The sequence below is a fragment of the Primulina huaijiensis genome, chromosome 1 (assembly GCF_012295235.1).
Source record: "Primulina huaijiensis isolate GDHJ02 chromosome 1, ASM1229523v2, whole genome shotgun sequence".
NCBI classification, from domain to species: Eukaryota; Viridiplantae; Streptophyta; class Magnoliopsida; order Lamiales; family Gesneriaceae; genus Primulina; species Primulina huaijiensis.
The window spans coordinates 3,545,142-3,569,763 of record NC_133306.1 but is presented as its reverse complement, the minus strand read 5'-3'; the positions used below and the strand labels follow the sequence as shown (position 1 = coordinate 3,569,763).

At 32.7% G+C, this 24,622-nt stretch overlaps 3 protein-coding genes, 1 long non-coding RNA gene and 1 pseudogene across 6 annotated transcripts; 3 read left to right on the top strand and 2 right to left on the bottom strand.

The window, feature by feature from the left end:
• Positions 1-3,385: 3,385 nt before the first annotated feature.
• LOC140977758 (uncharacterized) lies at positions 3,386-9,404 on the top strand. The gene is made up of 10 exons (XM_073442496.1): positions 3,386-4,078; positions 5,092-5,169; positions 6,329-6,370; positions 6,446-6,551; positions 6,879-6,943; positions 7,018-7,056; positions 7,131-7,238; positions 7,345-7,432; positions 8,647-8,693; positions 9,153-9,404. Exons 1-10 carry the CDS (start codon positions 3,443-3,445, stop codon positions 9,228-9,230), a joined length of 1,287 nt encoding a protein of 428 aa, XP_073298597.1. The 5' UTR covers positions 3,386-3,442; the 3' UTR covers positions 9,231-9,404.
• On the bottom strand, positions 9,204-9,842 carry LOC140977768 (uncharacterized). The gene is made up of 2 exons (XR_012175433.1): positions 9,593-9,842; positions 9,204-9,440 (listed from the first exon to the last, which is right to left on the bottom strand). It is a non-coding gene; the product is annotated as an uncharacterized lncRNA (long non-coding RNA).
• A 163-nt stretch (positions 9,843-10,005) lies between these two features.
• Positions 10,006-12,918, top strand: LOC140977739 (serine/threonine-protein kinase PBS1). Of its 3 annotated transcripts, none has more exons than XM_073442485.1 (6): positions 10,006-10,306; positions 10,810-11,054; positions 11,150-11,288; positions 11,503-11,761; positions 11,903-11,990; positions 12,428-12,918. In XM_073442485.1, the coding sequence occupies exons 1-6, from the start codon at positions 10,144-10,146 to the stop codon at positions 12,668-12,670; spliced, it is 1,137 nt and encodes a 378-aa protein (XP_073298586.1). In that variant the 5' UTR covers positions 10,006-10,143; the 3' UTR covers positions 12,671-12,918. The 3 variants fall into 3 exon arrangements, with proteins under 3 accessions (XP_073298586.1, XP_073298584.1, XP_073298591.1); XM_073442483.1 differs by having other exon boundaries at positions 10,008-10,306; positions 11,858-11,990; positions 12,428-12,914; XM_073442490.1 differs by lacking the exon at positions 10,006-10,306 and adding an exon at positions 10,324-10,516 and having other exon boundaries at positions 11,858-11,990; positions 12,428-12,916.
• A 759-nt stretch (positions 12,919-13,677) lies between these two features.
• LOC140971070 (peroxidase 52-like) lies at positions 13,678-15,593 on the top strand (annotated as a pseudogene).
• Positions 15,594-16,456: 863 nt separating this feature from the next.
• On the bottom strand, positions 16,457-24,450 carry LOC140977728 (aspartate aminotransferase, mitochondrial). The gene is made up of 10 exons (XM_073442474.1): positions 24,161-24,450; positions 23,945-24,030; positions 18,895-19,101; positions 18,644-18,749; positions 18,467-18,571; positions 17,870-18,042; positions 17,612-17,771; positions 17,159-17,254; positions 16,971-17,065; positions 16,457-16,788 (listed from the first exon to the last, which is right to left on the bottom strand). Exons 1-10 carry the CDS (start codon positions 24,335-24,337, stop codon positions 16,716-16,718), a joined length of 1,278 nt encoding a protein of 425 aa, XP_073298575.1. The 5' UTR covers positions 24,338-24,450; the 3' UTR covers positions 16,457-16,715.
• Positions 24,451-24,622: the final 172 nt, after the last annotated feature.

The window sequence follows — 24,622 nt, the reverse complement described above, 5'->3', positions numbered from 1 at the left end:
CCCGTCTCGCAGATAAAGATTCGTGAGACCGTCTCACAAAAGACCTACTCATTGATTTATTAACCTATTTCACCTTAAATTTTGAGTGGGTTGGATATTCAAAAAAGGATGCAAATATTTTCTTTTCTTTTTTAAAGAAAAAATAATATTTGAATAGAAAAGTTGGTTGTTTAAGAAAATGTGCTTCAAAAAAGGTTGAAATGAATCAATAAATAAAAAAAATATAACATTTTCAGCCGCAATTTCTGTTTTGTAATTTTCTCTCTTATTTAATGAGAAATTTGTTTTTAATATTTCAAAATAAAATTTGAATTTTTTTTATTTAGTGAAATGTTTTTCTATTATTATTTAAAAAAAATTCTCTTCCAAATGGAACTGTTGAATTTTTCTCTACCATCGTGTATATAATATAATACTAGCGATTGAGGCACACGCGTTGCGTGTAACATAATATTAGATTTTTAAAATATTATTTAATCAATTTATAAAATGAATATTTGATATTTGTAATTTGATATGAATATTATAATTAGTGTGTTCGTACACATTGTTGTGTATGAAAAAATATATATTTCTCTATTAAACTTAATTTCAATAAAAAAATGTAATAATATTATAGTAGAAAAAAGAAAGATTTTTTGCGTTAAAAATACTAAGCGTAAAGTTTTTTTAAAATGAGAAGTTTTCAAATGTGTTGATACGGTTAGGGCTTTCATTTTTGAGGAAGATTTCAGACATATGATTAACATGGTTGTAATTATTATAATTTATATGTGGTGTTGAAGAGGAGGGTAAAAAGGGAAGAAATTTTGGTGTCCTCCTGAAGTAGTTTTTCTAACCCACTCACACTTAATAATATAGTATAGATAGTATAGATATAGTATAGATAAGTAAGTCTTTTGTGAGACGGTCTCACGAATCTTTATCTGTGAGACGAGTCAACTTTACCGATATTTACAATAAAAAATAATACTCTTGGCATAAAAAATAATACTTTTCATGGATGATCCAAATAAGATATCTTTCTCACAAAATACGATCCGTAAGACCGTCTCACACAAGTTTTTGTCATCTAATATAATACAATAAGAAATTAGTCACGTGTTTCTTTCTCCAATGAGACATACCTTTTTCTTTTAAAATAAATAAATTATGTCAATCGTACATCACGGGATTGGATTTTATTTATAAAAAAATATATTGCAATTTAACCCCTAAGTTTCCAAAATAATGTCGGGCAATTGATGGTGTTACATTGAATTTGAATTGAAAGAAGACAGAACATTTACATGAGACTGATTCTTTAGTAAGGGTATCAGATCGATTGGATCATGTCTGCTATGGCAGCTACCTGCAACATATATATTTTGTCGACCCGTTTCATTAATATCTAAATTTTTTATCGACAATAAAGACCGATTTATAGGTTTACATGAATCTCCAACTCGACCCAACTCATGAAAATGTATTATATTTATAGACTCGTGAGACCGTCTCACAAAAAACCTTCAATTTTTTTACCATTGTGGTTTTAGATTCAAATCAAATCGTCTGTGTGAGATTTTCCATCATCCCATTATATGTATAAAACATTCTGAGTTAATTAAGAAAAATAGCCAAATTTATCCGTAAGTGATCATTTAACATGTCACAACCGTGTGTTATTATTTAGGTTCTTTTGGCTTTTGATCTTATTTTACTGAAATGTTGACGTGAATATCTGCGTCGTATTAACACTACGATGAAATATGATCAAAAACTTATTTTGACAGATGACCAGAAAGACCATTTCGGAAAATTTTCCTCGAAATTGTCAAAGAGGACATGGTCGGAACACCAAATAATGTTGCATATACAAGTGACCCGACATCCCTCGTGGATTAACAAATTGAGAGAAACTCATTGTACACTCATTCATATGGTACTATTATAATTTATGCATGAAGAAGGAAACGAGCACTGGACATAAAATGTATATATAGGATGCAATGAACTTACTCGATCGGGAGCTAAATATCCGGCTGCGCCTAAAACTCGTGTCGATGTCGGACCATGGAGATCGTTCGATCCAGCTTTGGCCAGCTCAAAACCAGTCAACTTGGCCTGAAAGTTAATAAAAAGATTCCTCGTGTATCATCTGTAGCAAAACTATGAACGGGAGCTAGCAATCCGGACCGTATTGATGGCTTCACTAAATTTGCTTGTGGCCATTTCAGCTTCTTTCAAAGTAAATACTTGAACCCTTCTCACTTTACCCGACTGCTCCACCTTGCTAATTTCATACATGCATCCACCGTTCGAACACACTGATGTATTAGAAATGATATCCTGGGACGGATGTAAAGTTAAACAAATTGCTTATGTTCCAAGGACCGAAAATTGTGTCGGTTGTAAGCGGAATGATTAGGCGTAAAACGTATGTAGGTAGTTGAAAATAAAAAGATCAATGAAAAGCAAAAAAGAAGTTCTCCTCTGTCACATCGCATAATCAAAAGTCAAATATCCAACTCAATAGTTAAAATCATAAGACAAAATCACAAGGATCATTAGTACTTCATGAATGTTTGCACGGAATTGGTTTTTAGCCGATGGTAATTTTGATTGGTTTTAGAATTAATCAAACTTTAAAAATTGATTAGATTCAAAATTTAGATTAAAAAATTCAAACAGATTATGTAAAAAATATAACTTTTTTTAAAGTATATATGATATTTAGTTTTTATCACATCATTATTAGTAATGATAAATTAATAAGGCAAAAACTTGTGTGAGACGGTCTCACGGGTCATATTTTGTGAGACGGGTTTTTATTTGGGTCATACATGAAAAAATATTACTTTTTATGCTAAGAGTATTACTTTTTATTGTGAATATCGGTAAGGTTGACCCGTCTCACAGATTAGGATACGTGAGACGGTCTCACATGAGACCCACTCAATTAATAATGAATGCTTTTTCTATAACTTTTGAACTTACAATTATTTAAGCTGATTCATTTTGATGTGCAAAAATATATAGGTCATTACTTTAGGTTACAATATACAAAGTTATAACTTTAATCTTTAACCCTACACTAAACTTACAAAACTTTGTTTTATATTTGAATTTTGTGACACAATTAATCCATTATATTTTTTTTAAAGATTTTTTTTAGTTTTATTTAAGTCGAGTTTGGATAAAAAAAATTTTGACTTGAAAAAACACTTAAATAAATCCAAATTTTCAAAAAATAGAGTATTTGATTATAAAAATTGTTTTAAAAAATACACTTAAAAGAATGTTTAATTAGAAGTTAATTTTTTTTGATTTTTTGACATTTGTTTCTATTTAAAAATTAAATTATTTTTTCACTTTCTCAATCAGTTATTAATTAATTAATTAAACTAAAATCCTAAAACCCCTCGGACGGTCAGCTCCTCTGTGAACCAAAACCCAACCGGCTATGGCGACCTTCAAACTCTTACTCTTCCATACTCGCCGCCGTTGCTTCTCCCATCAACCTCCAACTCGCCAACTATCTTTTCTCGGCCGCCGCTTCTCATCCGAACCCGACCCATCTCCAAACCAACAACCCTCTCCCGAAGTTCCCAATCCCAACATTCGGAAACGTCTACCCATACAACCCATTTCCTACCCGGCCAAACCTGCACCTCCCCCACCCCCAGAAACCCAGCCAGATTCCTCTCCATCCCATTCCCAATCCTCATCACGGGATACCAGGAGTTTTGTTAACCCAGAGATCCGATCGTGGACCCGGGATGAAATGCGTTATATGAAGGATGCCCCCGTTATTGCCCCGGTATCGTACCCAAGTAGGGTTGCCCCGTTGCCAGAGGACAGGATAAAGGTGGAAGAAGAGGAGAGGGGGGCGGGAAATGAGGAGTTGGAGAGGGAGAGACGGAGGATTGATGATGAGAGGTGGAACGCTATGAGAAGAACAGGGGTTTTGAGAAGTCGGGTGGCAGAGGAGGAGAATTTGCCGCTTCCGAAACTGATCAAGGTGGAGAAAAACGATGGTGACAGTAAGAAGAAAAGCAAGGTCATTTATGATCTGAAGGATGCGATTCAGCTCATCAAGGTCACTTTTTTCGAGCTTTCTTTACAGTTATATTTAATGGGATCTGTGTCAATTTTTATTTAGGCATCAATGTTGGGTAGCATTGTATTTGTTAGTCTGGTTCAAGATGATGGAATTTGATAATATGTATGATATTGTATCCTGGGATACAAATTTAAACTTTAAGTCATGGTTCTTTGACATAAAAAATGGTCATTCATCCGGTCATAACAAAAAACTTGAATCCACGGTTCATGGTTGACGTTAACAATTGTTATCCAACATCCTTTACATAGCGTTCAAATAACTATGCGATTTGTGGATGATGCTAGGAGACTGGAAAATTATTAAGTTTTTTATTTTCCTTTTAGGTTTTTGTCAAACTAAAAGCTGTTTCAAAATGAGTTCTCGGAGAGAATGTTTTCACATCAGGTAATATATTTACCTATAAAAAAGCCTAGGAAAATTCATTCCTTCAGACTCCCTTTGGTGCCACCCGGACATTGTCTCGGACAAAAAGTATATGTCAGCCTCAATGTCAACTGATTTGTAATCTATGAAGTTATTTGGCATACGCTGTACAACTTACATTATAGGTTCTTTTCTCATATGTACATAATTAACAGATAAATTGGTTTGGAATTGTTGGAAAATAAGGTTGTAATTGGTGTGTTGTATCCTTTACAACCTTGACATCTTAATAATGAAAGTTTTTGTTATTAAAATCTGATGCAAACAATGTGCATTTCTCTTTCCCATACTTTCCAACTGTAACATTATTATTCTTGTCATACCTTTTACTTTAAGAAATGCTTCACCTTGATGAACTAAACTTGTGATTAACAATGATTCCCACCTTTCCATGATGAACTCTTTTGGAATGACTAAATTTAGGTAGTTATGATAATTTTCTTTGCATATCTTCTTCAAAGAAAAAAAAATGCATGCTTGAAAATTTTTTTTATCTCTTATGTTTTTGCAGAAGCCTTAATGATACTGACCGCATTTCGTGTTGTGTTATATTAATGTTACAGTCTAGTTCGAGGAAGACGTTTGATGAAACTTTGGAAGCACATGTAAAAATGACCCCTGATTTGCGTCGAACTGATCTGGTAACTTTTTCTTCATGAAGGACAATTATAATTGTGTGAATAAGACAAAACAAAAGTTTGTAGTGTAGAGCATTATCATCCAAGAAACATGACAAATTTTTTTGTCCTTTACTATAAAGTTTTATTTTTGAGCGATATTATCCTTGAAACTAAATGTTCCATCTTTCTATGAAGATTTTTTTAAAAACACATAGACTAACTGGTATTGTGCTATTTGTAAGATCTAGTTCATCTGGTAGTAAAATTACTTTTCCCCTTGAATGTTAGTGATTGTAAACTTACTATTTCTCGCGTGATAGTGTTATTTGTGTATAAATTGTATGGGTGAGAGTGTTTAAAGAATGTAAGGTCGATGAAGCAAAGTTTGGTGCGGGAGTAATGAAATTCCTACACAGTGAAACATATAACGTCTCGTAAACTTAGATTCTGCACTCTTTTTTTATCATACTCTGGAATCTTTTATGGATTATTTTGTAAGTTATTTCTGATAAACTTCTTGTAATGTCGAAAGCCTTGTTTAAATATTACTGTTAAAGTGGACACAATTCCAGGTGCTTCTATTTTAATATTTGGATGGGATTTAATCCTACTGTTAAATTGGCCCCGATCATCAGTGCAAAACCAAAGATGTGATATACATTTTACCAAGTTATTTTATTGACTAAGATCTTAAGTTCAACCACCATATTGAGAATCTGAGATTTGGGGCTAAGGATAGAGTAGTGGAGATCCCCATGCCCTTATTTGGCACTATTCAAGTCAATAAATTGTCAATTATTCATTTGCACACTGCCAAAGATGTAATGAATTCGTAAAATAATTAGCTAATTAAAATCTACAGTTCAGTCAACGGCGATTACTAGATTGAAAAACGTGGAAGCGCTTCCTGGTTATTATTGCTGTCCTTGTTTTATTTCTGATTTGTTGAAAGTCATGTGCTGAAGCATGTCTTTAATTTTTGAGCACGTGATAAGATACATTTAATTTTGCTGTTCTGGTTTCCTCCTGGAAACATATCGATAAAATCCTTTAGTTAACACCAGGAGATTTATAGGTGTATTAATACCAGGATAATTGGTGTATTCAGATAGTTCTGCAATGTTTTGAGTGTTAGACTTGAACATTTTGTTCATCTCTTTCTGTCTCTTGTTGATTACAGAAGCTGAGTGGTTTTGTACGGCTCCCGCATGGTTTTGGAAAGGTATAATCTATGATTCATTAAAATAGAAGTTCAGGGGTCATGATCTTACTGCTTTAACACTTTGTCTGATATTAGACATATCGAGTGGCTGCCTTTGCCGAAGGAGCTGCTGCAGCTGAGGCACGAGAGGCTGGGGCAGATGTTGTTGGTGGCCCAGAACTTGTGGAGAATATTCGAACTGGTGATGAATCATTATCTTTATTGTTCCCCAATACATTTGTGAGCATAAAATCAAAATTCATTCGCTATTGGCATTTTACTGTTTTGACATTTGATCTTATTTTACCATCCTTGAAGCCTCGTGCAGAAATATCTTAAAGACCTTTAACAGACATGCTCATTATTGGTCTTCTTTTTCCTTCAATGGCACAGTATAAACTTTATAAATAACTTGACTTTTTTTATTTAATGCAAAAATCGCATTCTCAATATTTGAATACTATCTACTCTTAATTATTGTTTCAAGCTTTTTATAAGCTAGCTGAACTTACCCTTAATTCGCATGCAGGAGAACTCAAAGTAGATTTTGACAAATGTGTTGCTACACCATCCATGATGGAGCACGTGAAAAAGGTTTTATGATTTTAAAATACCTGGTTTTTCGTTTAGACTTCTTCATTTGACCAGTATCTCTACCATTTTCACAGTTGTCAAGAAATCTGAAACAATTGATGCCAGATGCAAAGGTGAGTGGTATCAATATTTATCTTGTTATGTATCATATAGGTGGTGGTAATCTCATAAGCAATTTAAAGTGCAGAAAGGTACTGTGACTAATGATATATCTCGGGCAGTCAAAGATGCAAAAGAGCAAAGTATTATTTTCAAGAAAGATAAAACTGCAATTGTACATGCAGGCCTGGGGAAGGTATAGTTTGTTGTACCTATAATCATGTTTGCTAGCTTCAGGTTTATTTTCAAAGAGTTTCATGGAGCACTGAAGAATCCGCTTGATGTTCACTTCCTACTTGCAGCTAAGTTTTACAGAGGATGCTTTACGGGCAAATATTGGTGCATTTGTGAATGCTCTTTTACTTTCAAAGCCTGCTGGTTTAAAAAAGAGTAAGTGTTGCTGATTTCATATTTGTTGTTTCATTATTCAGAATTTGGTAATAAAAGAAAATTTCGTGAAATGAAACAGGCTAATATGTGGTAAATCAGGGTGCGGTGATATGGAAAATTTTTAATCTGCATGATATGGGGAATGTTTAATTTTAAAAGATTATTCTGTACATGCTTGAGTATAATATAATGTTTATGTATTCACAGTTATAAACAGTCCTTGCTGTACAGATAATGATATCAAACCTCGAACGCATGAAAAACAAACACGATATAAGTGAATCGCGCCCTCAATTCAATAAACGAAAAAGGATCCGTTTATTTTTTATCCCGATCTTTGAAACAAGTAACGCGTGGTATTCACTCCTAAACTACGACCTGTGTGAAAATAATTGACAAAACGCCACAAATATTGAAAAAACCTTGATAAGTTAGATTTGTGCGCCGGGCGCGGATGGATGCTTTCTTCTTGCATTTTCAACAACTGAATGACATTATAATGACCCCAAATTTGATTGTCTTGCTCTTGGTAGCTCGTCATGAATCTTTGAAGAGTTTCTTTGAACTTCTTGCTCTGTTTCCTCGTAATTGGTCCTTCTGGTAACTCCAACGGGTCTCACATCTTCTTAGGAGGATCCTTGATCGCATCAACAGTTCTAAAACCTTTTTAGTGAAAATTATTATATAATGAAAGTGACTTGCTTTCTGTTATGACTCTGGACAGCCAACAATATAACAATCACGCGTGAAGAAATTTCTTAGTATCATACATGGTATTTTCAGGTTCAGAAATGCTGATGGACAAGATTCTCTTGTGTGCTGTCCCACGAAATTTCGTTGCTTCATGGTTGATTTATTTTTTCAATGGCAATTTATTCTAGGCTGATGAGGAGTATTCGGGTGACTGTAAATATTAGCAGAAGTGCTTGTGCCTGTATTTATTTCGTATAAAAGGCATTTAGTGGGTTTTTTTTGTTGCGTGTCTGCTAATCGTATATTGTAATGGAAATATTCTTCACGTGGTAATTGAGTGATATTTGTGGCTCATCTAATGGGTTTGTGCTGCTAGAATTTCAGATTTTGGCAAGTATACCTAAATGAGATATTTGCCTGAACGTTGTAAATTAAGAGTGTAATTGCATTTCAGCTTTAATGTTTCCTGAGGTGCTTTGATATTCCTTGGTTTATAAAAAATTTATATGCCTTATCCGCAGGTTCGAAGTATGCTGGTTATGTAGACTCTTTCCATATTTGCAGCACGGTGAGCTCATCTCCTACTTCTTTTTTATTCTTTTGCTGCTATAAAATTATTCACCTGACCAAAGATATAAGAATGTTTTAACAAGTTTAGCGTAGAAAACTGAAATCTTGCACTTGCCAATGCTACCATAGTTTGCCCATTAGTATTTTTGAATATTTTGAGATGATATGCCTCATAATAATCTGCTAGTTGTTCGTATTAAGTTCTAGACACACAATTTGGAAAAAACCGTTTCAGCTATGATCCGGATTACATCTGTTTTTCAGTAGCACAGCAAATTGTTTTCAAGTCGCGTTTCGTTTCCATATGTTGATAGGCGTCTTTCTTAGGGCTGAAACTGCACATTCTCGAAGCTTTGAAGACGTTCATGTTTGCATTTTATTTCTTCTGCCATAAATTTTTTCGACACTTTCTTTATTTGCTTCTCCATTAATTTGGTTTGTTCTTGAAAATTTGCAGATGGGTCGATCGTACCCTATCTCAATACAATCTTTGTCTATGGCAGCAGACCGATACACTCGATCACAGTTGCAATGACAACCGGAATCGACTTTGATTCAATTTTTTTACTAAATCTCATGTGTCCAACCAATTAGTCGGGGGATGAAGTAATTGTCTTTCACCATAAGTTCGAGTCACACTAGATGTTCTTGAAAAACAAACTGAATCTTGTGTTATACTTTCAGTTCAATGAGAAATAGAATTCTGAAATATGATATTTTTACATTATTTTGGAGTAAGATCGGACTTTTTTGGGCATTCTTTAAAAGGGAGAAGCATATATTTTGTCTGCATACTTGTATACAATCATCCACTTACGTCAAAGTGTCTTAAAGTCTGGAGTGTGTCATTATCCAATATATCAGTTTTATTTATTAAAAAAGCAGCAAATTACTTACCATTGTTGCATTAAATAATGATCAAACTTTAAAACTTAAAATTGGATTCTGACCAATTAGATTTCTGCCCATTGAATGACTAATCATTAAAATCTTTGGAGTATCTTCACATGCGAGGCTTGTTCTTTTAAAATAAGTGTTGAAATTAATATTTAGTTCATAAATTTGTATTTTTATTATATTTTTTTTAAGAATTATATACTGCTCTTAAATTCCACGAGCTTGTGGGTCGTTCAAGATTCTCTCTAGATTTGGGACTTTGAATGATTCGTCAAGGTTTTGAGCCACAGACCAAGACAACAAAAGCAAAAGTAGAAACAAAGTGTAAAATTTATTATTTCATTTTCAAATTTTTTTTAAGGTTTTTCATTTAATTTTATTTTGAAACATGTTATTTAATATTTTGAAACATTATAATTGTTACTGTCAGCGAATGGGAAGTTTGGAATCCCTGTTTCACTTCAAACTTAACTTGAAAAGACAACTCTGTGTCTCCTTCTCTCTCCTTCCCCAACATCGTTCTCCCCATTTTCCTGATACATTCTGGGTTAATGGGAACTGAAATTGATGATAACTACAAGAAAAAGGAGCACTTAGTGTTGGCTGCAATCTTGGTTATTGCATCAGTTGCAGTTGCTTCATTGCTTGTGACATTCAGTTACTACTGCTACCTAAGATACAAACTCTCCAAGCGCTTCACCACCCAACGAAAAAGTTGGCATCTTTACACTTTTTTACTCTGTGTCAGCAATTCTTGACTGTAAATATATGTGCTCTCTACGTTTTGAAGTAGTGGGTAGAAATATGGTGTCTTTTCTGTTTTGGTAACTCCGGAAAATCTCAGGAATGTTGTTTTCAGTGGGGAAAATAAGATGCGTATTGTTATTTTTAGTGATTTGCATCAGTGCTTCTTGAAAGTTTCAGGTGAGAATCGAGAATATTTGTGTTACATATACGATTGTTTGGCTGTTTTCATTGTGGTCCTTTTTTATTTTTAGTGCTTCATTTTTTTTTTTGGCCAAAGAATGTGGGGTGTGGAAATTGACTAAAATAATATGATATTAGCAAGAGTTACGCTAAAATCCTAGAAACGAGCCAGGAAAATTGACATTTTTACCTCATTTGAAATTCCCAGTACCCCCTGCTGATAAATTAAATTTTAGTAGGTTTCCCAAATTATTTCCTGTTTCTTGAACTGAATTTGTGTTATTTTCTAGGAGGGACTGATTATGAGCCCAAAACTAGAAATGTTGCTAAAGCTGAAGTTACTACTGATAGAGGACTTGAAGTGTTTACTTTCAAGCAGCTGCATTTGGCCACTGGTGGACTAGGGAAATCTTATGTGGTTGGTCACGGTGCATTCGGTTTAGTATACAAAGGAGTTCTTCAAAATGGGAGAAAGGTTGCGGTTAAGCTGATGGACCAAGCTGGGAAGCAGGGAGAAGAGGAATTTACTGTTGAGGTCTAATTTATATCCGAAGTTTCCTTTTCGAAATGCTGTTAAATTTAAGGTTCCACTATGTTGTTTAGATGTTTCTTCATTGCATGAAATGATAGGTAGAGTTGTTGGGTCGATTATGTTCGCCGTATTTGCTGCCTTTAGTTGGGTATTGCTCAGAAGGCAATCATAAAATGCTGGTTTATGAGTTCATGGCCAATGGAGGCCTGCAGGAACATCTGTACCCCATCATTAATGGTAAGTACTTAGTTTCCGTTCCAATCTGAGGTTATTCGTGTCTCCATTGTGACACGTGACGAATTTTATCGAAGATGGATGATGTCCTTGTCTTTTGTGGATGGATTTTTGTATCTTTTGTGGATGGATTTTTGTATATGCACTTTGATTCATACTACTTGTCTTTCGTCGATGGATTTTTGTATGTGCACTTTGATTCATACAAAACTTTCAGGTTCTAAAACCGCTTCTTCGAAACTGAACTGGGACATTCGATTGCGGATAGCTTTAGAGGCAGCAAAAGGTTTGGAGTATCTGCATGAACATGTTAATCCTCCGGTGATACATCGCGATTTCAAAAGCAGCAATATCCTTCTTGACGAAAACTTTCATGCCAAAGTTTCCGATTTCGGATTGGCAAAACTTGGATCTGAGAAAGCTGGTGGACATGTCTCTACACGAGTCTTGGGCACTCAGGGATACGTTGCACCTGAGTAAGACTGTGAACCATCGTTAAAGTACCCTTTTCATTCTAACAAAGTTGTTTTTCATGACTTGGAAGTGTGATGTTTGTGAAAACTTTATGGTAGATATGCTCTAACTGGACATCTGACCACAAAATCCGATGTGTATAGCTATGGAATTGTGCTCCTTGAGTTGCTAACTGGCCGAGTTCCAGTAGACATGAAGGGGCCTCCTGGGGAAGGTGTTCTTGTTTCATGGGTACTACTCGCATCCATTTTTTTGCATGTACACTTACTTGCAAGGGGCAACAATTATCATGCTACTGATATTTGGACAACGATTGAAACATGATGTTTGTGTTAATTTGCAATCTAATTTAATTAAGTTGGATCATTAACCACACTGATAACTTTTTGGCAAAGCAACATAACCTCAATCTTTACTTGCATGTGATGTTTGATGTAATATCTAGAACAGTTGACATGCCAAGAATATTTCTACTCCTTTTTTTTTAAACTTATACATAAATTGCATCAATACCTTTGAGTGAGGACTAGTAAACATAAACATCCATAACATGGTTTATTAATGGCAACGCCAACAATCGAATCTTTTTAGTCTTCCTGAGATTTCCTGGCTCCTTCTTATATATTATTGTATATTTTGAGTCTCTTGTTCTTGGTTTCGGAAAATAGGCCTTGCCCCGGCTGACGGATAGAGAAAAAGTAGGTGAAATAATGGATCCAGCACTAGAGGGTCAGTACTCAATGAAAGAGGTGATTCAAGTCGCCGCCATTGCTGCCATGTGTGTCCAACCCGAGGCGGATTACAGACCTCTCATGGTGGATGTTGTGCAGTCACTCGTCCCTTTAGTCAAGCACCACAAGCCTTCAAAGCCAGGAAACGCCCCCAGTTTTCATACCAACTCCATCTCCTAAGACATGGTACTTGTTTAAGCCAACATTGGTGGATAAAAACGAAACATAATATTCAAGATTTCGATTTCAAGATGGATAGAATATATTTCTCTTGCATTTAAATGCTTTTTCCTTCCCCTAAGTTTCTATGTGGTATTGAAAGTTGAAACACAGGAAGAAGTTAGTGTTATAAGTGTTGGTATTTTAATCTAACGTCATAAATAGTGTTTGCTTCATGTGACCAACTTTTCTTGTAATTTTTTCCAAATTTTTTTTTTTTTTTTGGACTGCGAGGATCTCGTTACAATTGAGTATTGAAAACGAGATTTTATGCTGAATCCAAATTGTTTCGCTCTTCCAATTGAATTTTTTTTATCCTTTTTATTTTAAGTTTCTATAAAAATTTTAACTTAACTTTGAAAAGTTCTTAGAACTTTTTTATGTACATATTTAAAGATCGAGCTCATATTCACAAAATATTATATGCGTATTGAATCATTGATTTATAAAATTATATTCTCCAATTCATAAAAATTAAATTGTTACAACTTTTTATTGATAAATTAAATATAATAAAATATTTTAAAGAATTAGTTCATGTTTAATTTAATGAAATTTACTGTAGTTAATAAGAGTTAAAAACTTAAGTAAATAATAATATAATATTAATTACTATAATAGAATAAGTTTCGGGGGTGTATATTTTTTTCCCTCTGCTTTTTAGATTGATTTTTTTTAGAGCTTTCCAGTAATCTTATCATTTGTTCTATGGTAACAATACATTTATTAATAGACTTAGAGAAATTATTAATGGAGTAGGCAAAACTCGTTAACTTCTCTTTAAATTATTAAATATAAAATAATTGATTTAGAAATGACTGCAACTTCTAAGTTATAAGAGGGAAATAAAGGTGACTATTCACTAATTTAAAACTAAGAATTGTATGTAATTACGGTGTATTTTACTTTTACATAAGTTGTTATATTTTTTATTTTCGTCATCTGCTTATCAAAATTAGGAATTAGTCATGCATGTAACTTTACTTTTTATTGATGTGCAAACATATTTCACTGTAGTTTAATGAAAGCTGTTAATTTTTTTGTATTAATTATTTTGTACAAAATGTAGACGTATGAAATCAATAATTATGAATTTTATTGATGTTTTTTTTTTATAAATATTTATGAAATGAAAATTTCAATTAATTATAATGATTTTTTTTATTTTTTTATTTTTTGTGTACCGACTCGTAGGCTGATCCGCTTAACTCGCAACCCTCTTCGAGTTGAGTTGGAGATTTCTAGTCCGTCCGATGGCGAGCCGGTCGGCCAGTCCTGCCATGCAATTAATTGGTTGACCAAAAAAAAAGAAAGAAAAAGAAAAAAGGTTTCAAATTTAAATATGATCTGCCCTACCCTCTGAATTTCCTCATCTATCTAAAGATTATTTTTTCATTGCTTTTTTGTTTTATTATATAAAATTTTTAGATGTATTTTTTCAACAAAGTGCAATAAGGTGCGGTATATTTTTTGCTGGCCAAAACTAAATAATCCAACATTTGTTTTCATATTTTTATCTATTTAATTAGATTGAAAAACATTGATATGTAGTATATATATGTCGTAAAATATATAGGTTTCATAAATATTTAATATATAAAGAACTCATATTTTGATGCATGCGTCCAATTAAGTAGTATTTTGTAAATTAGTGAGAATTAAATTGATTTTTTATAACACCACAAAGCATTACTTCCTTGTCTTTCCTCGTGTTTTTCCATTCAAATAAATTAAAATTTTCTAAATTCATCCGACATTATTCAATCAACTAATCCAATTAAATTAAATATCAAGTACTTATTTGATAAAAATATAGAATATCTAATAGATCTAAAAATGATATTTCATAATATAGCTAGTATAGATATATTGTATTTACGTTGTTCGCGTTGAATAGGGGTGTGACGGAGGGAACTTGCTAGACGATACATCGACGTTCACGGGCGAAAAGAATGCATTCCCTAACCAGAATTCAGTCAGAGGATTCGATGTGATAGAAACTATCAAAACTCGAGTCGATGCTGCTTGCAATGGCACAGTTTCATGTGCAGATATCTTGGCCCTGGCTGCTAGAGAGGGTGTTTTCTTGGTGCAATATCCATCCCCTTGGATTTTATTTGAATCTACTAATTAATTTACTAAAATCCCCATGCATGCAATCATAGCTTCTGTGAAAGAACATAAATTTTTGTAAATATATTTTTGAGTGACCAATTCTCACTACCGAACCAAAAGTTTTATCGTTAGCCTAATTGAAATATTTTTATTATATAATTTATTTGTTTAAAAAATTATCAAGTCTCAATAATTTGGAATGCTGCAGCTCGGAGGTCCGTCATGGGTAGTCCCACTGGGCAGAAGGGACGCAAGAACCGCAAGCTTGAGCGGAGCCAACTCCGAAATCCCTTCCCCATTCTCCAGTCTCTCCACCCTCATCTCCATGTTCGCCGCCAAAGGCCTCAGCGCCCGAGATATGGTGGCCCTCTCCGGCGGCCACACTTTCGGCTTCGCCCAGTGCTCAACCTTCCGCCCCCGTCTCTACAACGACACGAACATCAACCCCACCTTCGCCGCCAATCGCCGAGGCATCTGCCCCGCTTCCGGCGGCGACACCAACCTGGCACCCCTCAATGCTGGCACGCCAAATCGGTTTGACAACAGTTATTACACCAACCTGCTGACGCGACGTGGGCTTCTTCACTCGGACCAGGAGCTGTTCAACAAGGGTCGCAGGATGCTCTGGTTAGGCTTTACAGCAACAACGCTGTTGCTTTCAGGAACGATTTTGCTGCCGCGATGGTGAGGATGGGGAACATAAGCCCGCTTACAGCCTACAGGGCCTAATAATGGCGAGATTAGAAGGAACTGTAGAGCTGTCAATTAGTTAAAAAAATTTAATTGTCGAGAATGAAATAATTTTATGTTGTGTTGATACTTAATTAGTTTCTTTTCTCTTTCAAGATACAAATACAAAGTTTATCGGGATGTTATGGTATTAATGAATAAACAGACCGTCTCACGAATTAATTTTTTGAAACGAATCTACAAGTTCCGAACCATGAGAAATTTTAAATTTTTTTTTGAGGATAAAACTGATACATTATTTTAATTTTAATTTTTATATAAAAAATATTATTTTTTATTATATATATGAATCGAGTTAACTCATCAAACATAAATAAAATCATCTCATAAAATAAATTTGATTTACTCATCAATATCCCAAGAGACTTACTCATCAATGAAATGCATTGGTGAATTAACAATATTGTTATTTCTTCTTATAATTTCTCATTTTAAAACTTCAAACAAAAATTAATGTCCTATCTAGAGAGAGAAGAGCATTCATAAATAATGATTTATCAAGCACGATTATTTTTTTTATTCTTTTTCTCTAAAAATATTCAAATATAATAGCCAAAAATATCTTATTTTATATTTTTTTTCAAAGACATGTAGGAGTTCATAATTTTTTTTGTAAATCTTTGAGCCTTCTAATTAATTATTTTCTAAATTACATTTCATCCAAACATCAATCGATCATGTATTTTTCAAAATATATGAAAAATTATAATTTTGATTATATACATATNTATTTATTGATAAAGGCATATAGATATGCAAAATTATCTATAAAATATAACAAAATAAATACATTATTACAGTGACAGTTTTTTTTTTTTTGCAAATTAACAATACTTGTATTGGAAAATAAGAATGGATCAATTCCACCATCTCCTGGGGATGTGTGCAGTTGTGATTAATCATCTAATTTTTTGATAGATTCAACAAATAACCCATACATAATTTCAGGACAGATGGGCAGATTGAAAATATGGTATCTGACCAAGAAAAAGTTAATGTCATCTCTTGCTTCGTGTGTCTACACGTTATTAACGAAGTGAAACTCACCCATTTATCCCCGGGGAGTTCAAATATCGGCCAAAAAAGTACCTCTCTGTATTTATATAAGCGATATATATATGGTACACGGGCTACTGAGTCCCTAACCTGATTTCGTGACCTTGTGTATAGCGTCGGCCAAGTAACCAACATTTCCCGTCGTCACCCCAGCCATACTGCATAAATAATCAGCCTTAGAATACCGTAGAACGACTGTTTTTCGATAGGGCCGAGACTTATATTCAATAAATTTGACTGTATTTTATTCTTTGGTGAAGTGGAACTTCCTATTATCCTATCGGGTTTGTCTCGAATGCTATGCCAAAGTGCCGGAAATCTGTTAGAAGCTCTTGCTTACCTAATGCGCCCGTTGCGGGTCAAGTAAATGTGAAATTCACTTGTCAGGCGATCGACTTGTTCTGGTGTCATCCCACTATAGCAAAACATGCCTATCTGCTCACAAAAGCCATGAATCATAATTATAAACTTCTTATATGGTGGAAATTGAAAATGTTTACTAGTGAAACAAAGGAGAGGTAGCAGGACCTGCTTGGTTATATGCTCCCACGAAAGGGGGGAACCCAAGTTCTCAAGATTCTCTCTCAGTGCAGTTCTCATTCCAATTATCCTATCAGCCATTCCCTGGAGAGAAAGAAACAAATTGACAATCATGCACTGATAAAGAACTTAGACGAGTATGAATAATGGAAGATCACATTTTTTCTCTGGAAATTGAATGATTTGGTTCTATGCTTTGTTCAAAATTTTATTTATTCAACAAGAGTATACAACAGATTCGTTGTTGAAAAAAGTACTAAACCTTACTTCAGTTCCCCTTTTCTACCATCAATTGCACAAATCAAATAACCTCCAAAATAATTTGATATTTGCTAGAGGAAACTTCACAAGCAAAAGAAAACTCGGAAAACAGCTTGCTTCTATTATCTCCAAGAATTAGCTGGTCAACAGAATACTAAAGAAGAAGATGAGTTAAATTACTTTTACTTCCTTCAGCCATAATTTTTTCAAGTCTGGATCACCGAGAATTGTGGAAACGATTAGGGCGCCATGGACGGGTGGATTACTGTACATCGGCCTTGCAAGCTGCTGCAACTGGCTTTTCACTGCTACAGCTTGTTTTTCATCCTCACAAACCACGCTAGAGAGTTGATTAAGAAATAATCATGAAAAAGAGCGAAGAGACGAAGATGGATGTTTTAAAGGTTTTTTTTAAATAAAAAAATCTTAAACATTTACCTCAAGCAACCGACTCTCTGGCCATAGAGTCCCATGTTCTTTGCATAAGATTGAGCACATCCAATCATATGGCCATCCTCAAGAAAAATTCGAATGGACTTTGCATCCCTTTCTGGATCACCGCTAGCAAAACCTTGATAGGCCATGTCAAATAAGGCATAATGTCCTTTAACCTGAAGGTAACAAACAGTATCATCATAATCTGATTTCTCGATATATAGTAATATTTGGGTCATTCTTTTGTCGTTATACCAAAGTTACGGCTAGTGTGATGACAGTACAACTGAGCTCTTTAGCAACTATGATAATTATTGCACCTCATCAACCCTCTTCCAATAATTGCACCGGCTTGCAACTCATGAGAGTTACACACACGACTTAAGCTCTATGCAAAATGTAGAATTAAACAATTGCCATCATACCAATACCTATAGCTAGTGATATCGATGCACTTCAAATATTTTAAACCATCCAAACTCATGATTTGATAGCTACATCAAGGTGGACAATTGTTTGTCCGCAATATCAATAATGTGACAATTTAAGCATTTGCCAGTTGACATCATCAACAGAAACAAAAAGAAAAGAAGATGTAACCTTAAATTGGTACGAGATTTCCTTCCACTGTTCTTCAGAAGGGTCAACTCCAGTTGGGTTATGAGCACAAGCGTGAAGCAGGAAGAATGATCCATTTGGTGCATTCTGAGCCAATAAAGTTTATAGAATTACACCCATAAACTCAGTAACTCCAGGTTATCCAAGTGACCGGCATACCTTTATGTCATCAATCATTGAAGCAAAGTCCAAACCCCTTGATTCTGGATGATAATAACGGAACGTTCTCTGGGGAACATCGGCATCTCTCCAGATGTTGTGATGACTGCATAATACCAAAGTCATTAACTAATAGATTGAAAAAACAGGAGTTTTAAAGAGAAATGTATAAGGTAGAATCGAATTTCAAACGTTAGTACTCCATGTACATGAAGCACATAGGAAACAGCTCATATGAAAATAATACTAACTTGGCCCAGGTGGGAACTGGAATATATACTTGTGAATCAGGGGAAAAACGTTTTTGAAAGTCTGCAAAGAGCCTGCATGCACCAGTCCCAGAGAGAGCTTGTACAGCAGCAATTCGTCTATCTTTAATCAAGTCAGAATTTTCCCCGTAAGCCAGCTTCAAAGTCTCGTCCACCATTTTTACACTTCCTCCCATGGGAAGGTACTCCCTGAATCAAGGCTTTATCGCTTTTAAAATTATAATTCTTACAGTTCAGATTAACACTGAATGATAAAATAAATAAAAAAAACATGTTATCCAATTAAATTATTCGAACACATAGCATTAAGTTCTCACTTTAGATAAAATCAGCAGTGAAAAATATTGGTCTATCCAGAGTTCAAATATAAGGTTACGGTGTAATGAACATTGAAAATGGCAAAAGCCTTAAGAGTTATTTTAAGATTTCCGTCTCACGCAATCTCTTATCCATTTTTATATCGGTGGTCTTTTGACCCCATAATTCTCCAAGTACCATAAAAAGATCAGTATATCATACTGGTAACTTTTATATTGTGTGTGTAATCAGTAATGATATATTTGTTTGGAAAGATGAAGGTCTTCTCTTATGGTTCCGTGAATGTTCCGTAAAACATTCGAAAGCGAAATTTTCCACTGAAATTCCAAAAGTCCCATTTTGGGCTTTGGCCAGAACCAGAGAACCGCCTCCAAAACAAATATAAACAAAACTTTGACAAAAGCTAAATTAAACTAGCTTACTTTGGTAACTCTAGGACCATACTCGTACATATTTAAATCTCGAGGATAGGTGAAATGCAGTGAATTACTGCATTAACCAGGTTGTCTCACAAAGAATAAGTAATAAAATAAGAACAAGAAAATGTGATTTGATCATTTCAACATTCTGCCAACTAGGAGATCAAGAACCCACAATCCAATGCATGCATCAAACAGAGAGAATCTTTATTATTAATAATTTATTACAATATAATCTCCAGGAATTATATTTTTACTTTTCTTAGAAAATAGAAAAAGTAAATGTCTATATCTCCAGGCTGTGAGCTATGGCTAGCATAAACATATAAGTAAATGTTGGCAAATTCTCCTTAAAAAGGTAATCCCCCCACTAGTGATTAAGGTGGATTCCCTATCCCATTTTTCTTCCGTGGGCGGCTCTTCCACTCTCATCCATATTTAAAGTCAATTATATCAACACTTTCAAATGGTTAACTTATGTAGTAATTTCTCATTTATCGAATATAGATACTGAGAAAATCGATATAATATCATCATCTGCGCACAACATAAACTTCGCTTTTTAGAAGTACTAGGAATGATTACGTGCGATGCACGTAGGTGACTAATAATGAAAAATATAATAACGAGATTTAGATAATTTTTAAAATCGTTTGAATAACATATTGTTTATGAGTATTTATTAATCTAAATATATCAAAACACAATAAATAAAAATACATGATGACGATAAATCAAATATATTCATTTATTTATATAACATTTTTTAATTCGCGTGATTATAACATAATGGTAGCTCTATCAAATTAACAAAGATATTTTTCATCCAAATATTATTCACAATGGAAAAAAATTAAAAATATAATTAATAGAATAGTGAATATTACTAAAACGAAAATCACAATATATTTAAATGAAGTGCATATAGCGGTTGTCAAATAAAATTCTCTTAATTAACTAAATTATCATAATGATATTAAAATAAAACCCCTAAACTTGTTATTAAGTTAAATATCTATTTTATTTTTGCTGACTTTTAACTCCTTGCGAATTTTGTTAACTTTCTTCTTTTTTAGAATAGATATTATACTTAATTAGTTTATATCAGAATGGATAATCTGAAAATTAATATTGATGATTAATAATTTTATGTTAAATAAAATTTTAAAATAATATCAATCAAATAAATATGTGTAGTAAAACACATATACGTAACATTTAGTTTATAAATATCATATATAAAAAATTTAATTTCTAACAAATGATAATAAATTAGCACTGTAATTCATATTTATTATAAGGATTATCTTAATTTAAAAAATTATAAGGATTATCTGATAAATTTAATACAAAAGTATAAAGTAATTTTCATTATTTTTAATTTCTTATTAATTTTTTTTTCTATGAATAAAGTTGAAATAATTCAAAATAATCAAATTATATTGCAAATAAAATATTAGAAAATTTTGCAAAAAAGCATATAGAATCTGCATGTTCTCAAAATTGGAAAAAACCATAAGAAAAATGACATTTTCTCGCATGGTTTTTATAACACTTGTAGAAAAGTATAAGCTTGAGATATATATTGAGACATTAATTAAATATCACAATTTATTAAATTAAANATTTTTAATTTCTTATTAATTTTTTTTTCTATGAATAAAGTTGAAATAATTCAAAATAATCAAATTATATTGCAAATAAAATATTAGAAAATTTTGCAAAAAAGCATATAGAATCTGCATGTTCTCAAAATTGGAAAAAACCATAAGAAAAATGACATTTTCTCGCATGGTTTTTATAACACTTGTAGAAAAGTATAAGCTTGAGATATATATTGAGACATTAATTAAATATCACAATTTATTAAATTAAAAATATAAAAAAGTGTCACACTAATGTATTTGTAATATTTTTCGTCAATTCAACTAAAATAATGAAATAATGTCATTCTCATTTTCCATATCAATCCTTAAATCAGAAAATTAAAAATTCACCTAAATAAATAAATGAAACATTAATTAAGTAATGGTGTGTAAAAGTGTAACTAAGAAAATTCACAAATCAAACTCATATATTTATAGATATATAGATTTGCTAACTTTTAACCCCTTGCGGATTTTGTTTAACTTTCTCTGTTTTTTTATAATACATATTATAGATAGTTAATTTTATATCAGGATGGATCATTTGTAAATTAATATTGATGATTAATATTTCATGGCAAATAAATTTTGTAAATAATATCAATCAAATAAATATGTGTAGTAAAACAAATATATAAATAAAATAATAAGTAATACAAAGTTAAAAAATTAATTTATAATGAATTAAAATAAATTATCACAATAATTCATATTATTAAAAGAATTATCTTCGTTAAAAAATTATAAGGATTATCTAATAAATTTAATACAAAAGTAGAAAGTAATTTTCGTTTTTTTTAATTTATCATTAATTTTTCTGTCTAGTTGAAATAAATCAAACTAATCAAATTATACAACAAATAAAATATAAAAAAAATTTGCAAAAGAGCATATGGAATCTAAATGGTCTCAATGTCCATTTTCATTGGAAAGGTACCATAAAAAATGACATAATTTATTATTAATTTCTCTGTCTAGTTGAAATAAATAAAACTAATCAAATTATACGACTAATAAAATATAAGAAAAATTTGCAAAAGAGCATATAGAATCTACATGGTCTCAATTCCTATTTTCATTGGAAAAGTACCATAAAAAATGACATTTTCTGACATGTTTTCAATGACGCTTGTAGAAAAATGTAAGTTTGATATGTGTATTAAGACATTAATTAAATATCACAATTTATGAAATTAAAAATAAAATAAAGTATCATATTAATGTGTTTGTAATATTTGTGGTTGATTCAACTAAAATAATGAAATAAAGTTATTTTTATTTTCAATATCAATCTTTATATCAGAAAGTTGAAAAGTCACCTAAATAAATAAATAAAACATTAATGAAGTAATGGTGAATGAAAGAGTAACTAAGTAAATTAACAATTCAAACTCATATTTCACTTAAATAAATAATTAAATAAAACATTAATGAAGTAATGGTGAGTGAAAGGGTAACTAAGTATAACATTAATGAAGTAATGATGAGTGAAAGGGTAACTAAGTAAATTCACAATTGGAACTCATATATTTATAGATAGTATAGATTTTGGTAGTTGATTCACAAATCCGCTCAAATTATTTTTCAGAATTTTGTGCTTAAACACATAATTTCCATCAACTTTCTCACATGTAAAATTTTTAGAGTCAAGGGGATGACTGATGCCACCCCACCTTCTCACCAACTTTCTCTAAAGATATGGATAACATTCCAAAACCACTTTAGAGGAATCCATTTTTACAAGGTGCTCAAAAAGAAGTGTGAGTGGAAAGGAGAATGTATTTAGATGATAGGACCACAATACAGCCTGCAGTTAGAAAATAAATGTTTTGAAAGTCACACAAAGATATCTCCCTCTGGGTTGAGTATATCCATTGATTCACATTTGCTCTTACATGTGGGATCCATTATTTTTTATGCGGACCTCAATTCACGTAGATCGTTCGATGCATCTTTAGAGTAATGCTCTAAGGGTATTTTCTAATCAATTTTCTTTGTTTTCCCAAAAAATAAAATATTATACTCTGGTTTTCACTCGTAACTGTTAAGATTGAGACTTTGACCTAACTCAACCCCAAAAGCTAGCTCAAGAGGGAGGATTGTCTATGTCCATATATCCAATTCCCAGGTATTTTATCCAACCGATGTTGGATAACCAACAGTAACATGTTACTGTTTTTCCATCTTTACAGTGATTTATTTTTAGAATTAACCTTTCAATCACTCCCTAATTTTTTTTTTATTATTGTATCTAACCAAATAAGATTTATATGCTATTAAAAAAAATTTATAATATACAACAAATTACTCAATATTCTTGAAAATCACACATATATCATATATGAAGTAAAAAATGTATCTTTCAGAAAATAAAATTAGATACTCATTACAATTTTCAGTACAAGTTTTTTTCAAAAAAAAAAAAAAAATTAATTTTCCATTTATTACCACCAAACAAACAACGTGACTTAAATGTATACAGGTAAGTGCCAACAAATAGCATTTATTATCGATATACATAATTTGTACTGTGCCGAATTGAAAGAATCGAAAATGAATAAAAATAAATAAATAAATAAAATCGTTTCTTTTCTACTTAATTTCTATGGTGAGCGAATATCATTCGAAAGTCATATAAAATACGCTCACATGTTCATACTGCCGGAAATTCTCCGCTCCGCCTCTCTGACGCACTCCAGCACCACGGGTTTCCCATTATCATCACGATATGCACCCTTCGGCAACGAATAAAAATTATTAAAAAATCGTCGAAATTTAAAATTAACAATGAATTTATTCATCCGATTTAAATACTAAATTTACATCTTTCACATGTGTGTGCAAAATGAATATGTATATACTCACAACTCCGACGTTGACTTTGTTTGGACTAGGATCGGCGAGAAAGGCTTCGGTGACACCTAATATCGGATCTTTAGGAGCTGGCTCCACGTGGCGCCACCACGCCGTGGACATGGATCGAGCTGCTCCGCCTCTGACCACGCCGGATTTCAAGACCCGACTCCGAAGCAGCAGCGCCATAGGAAAAATGGAAGCGGACAAATATTTGGCGGTGTAGGAAGGAATGAAATTATGAGAAAAATGATGAGAGCGGGCGACTCGGCAGAGTGGAGGCTTCTTATCTTAATGGTCTTTTCTACTGCCAATGCAGAATTTCTAATGCCAGAGGAAATCTGTATAAATATTAAATATATTTCATTATTACATTACGTTCTAATTCTAAAATTTTATAAATATCCCACACCGATGAATATTACAAAAATGTAGACATCAATAATCATTGTTCTAAAAGTCAGTCGTCTATGA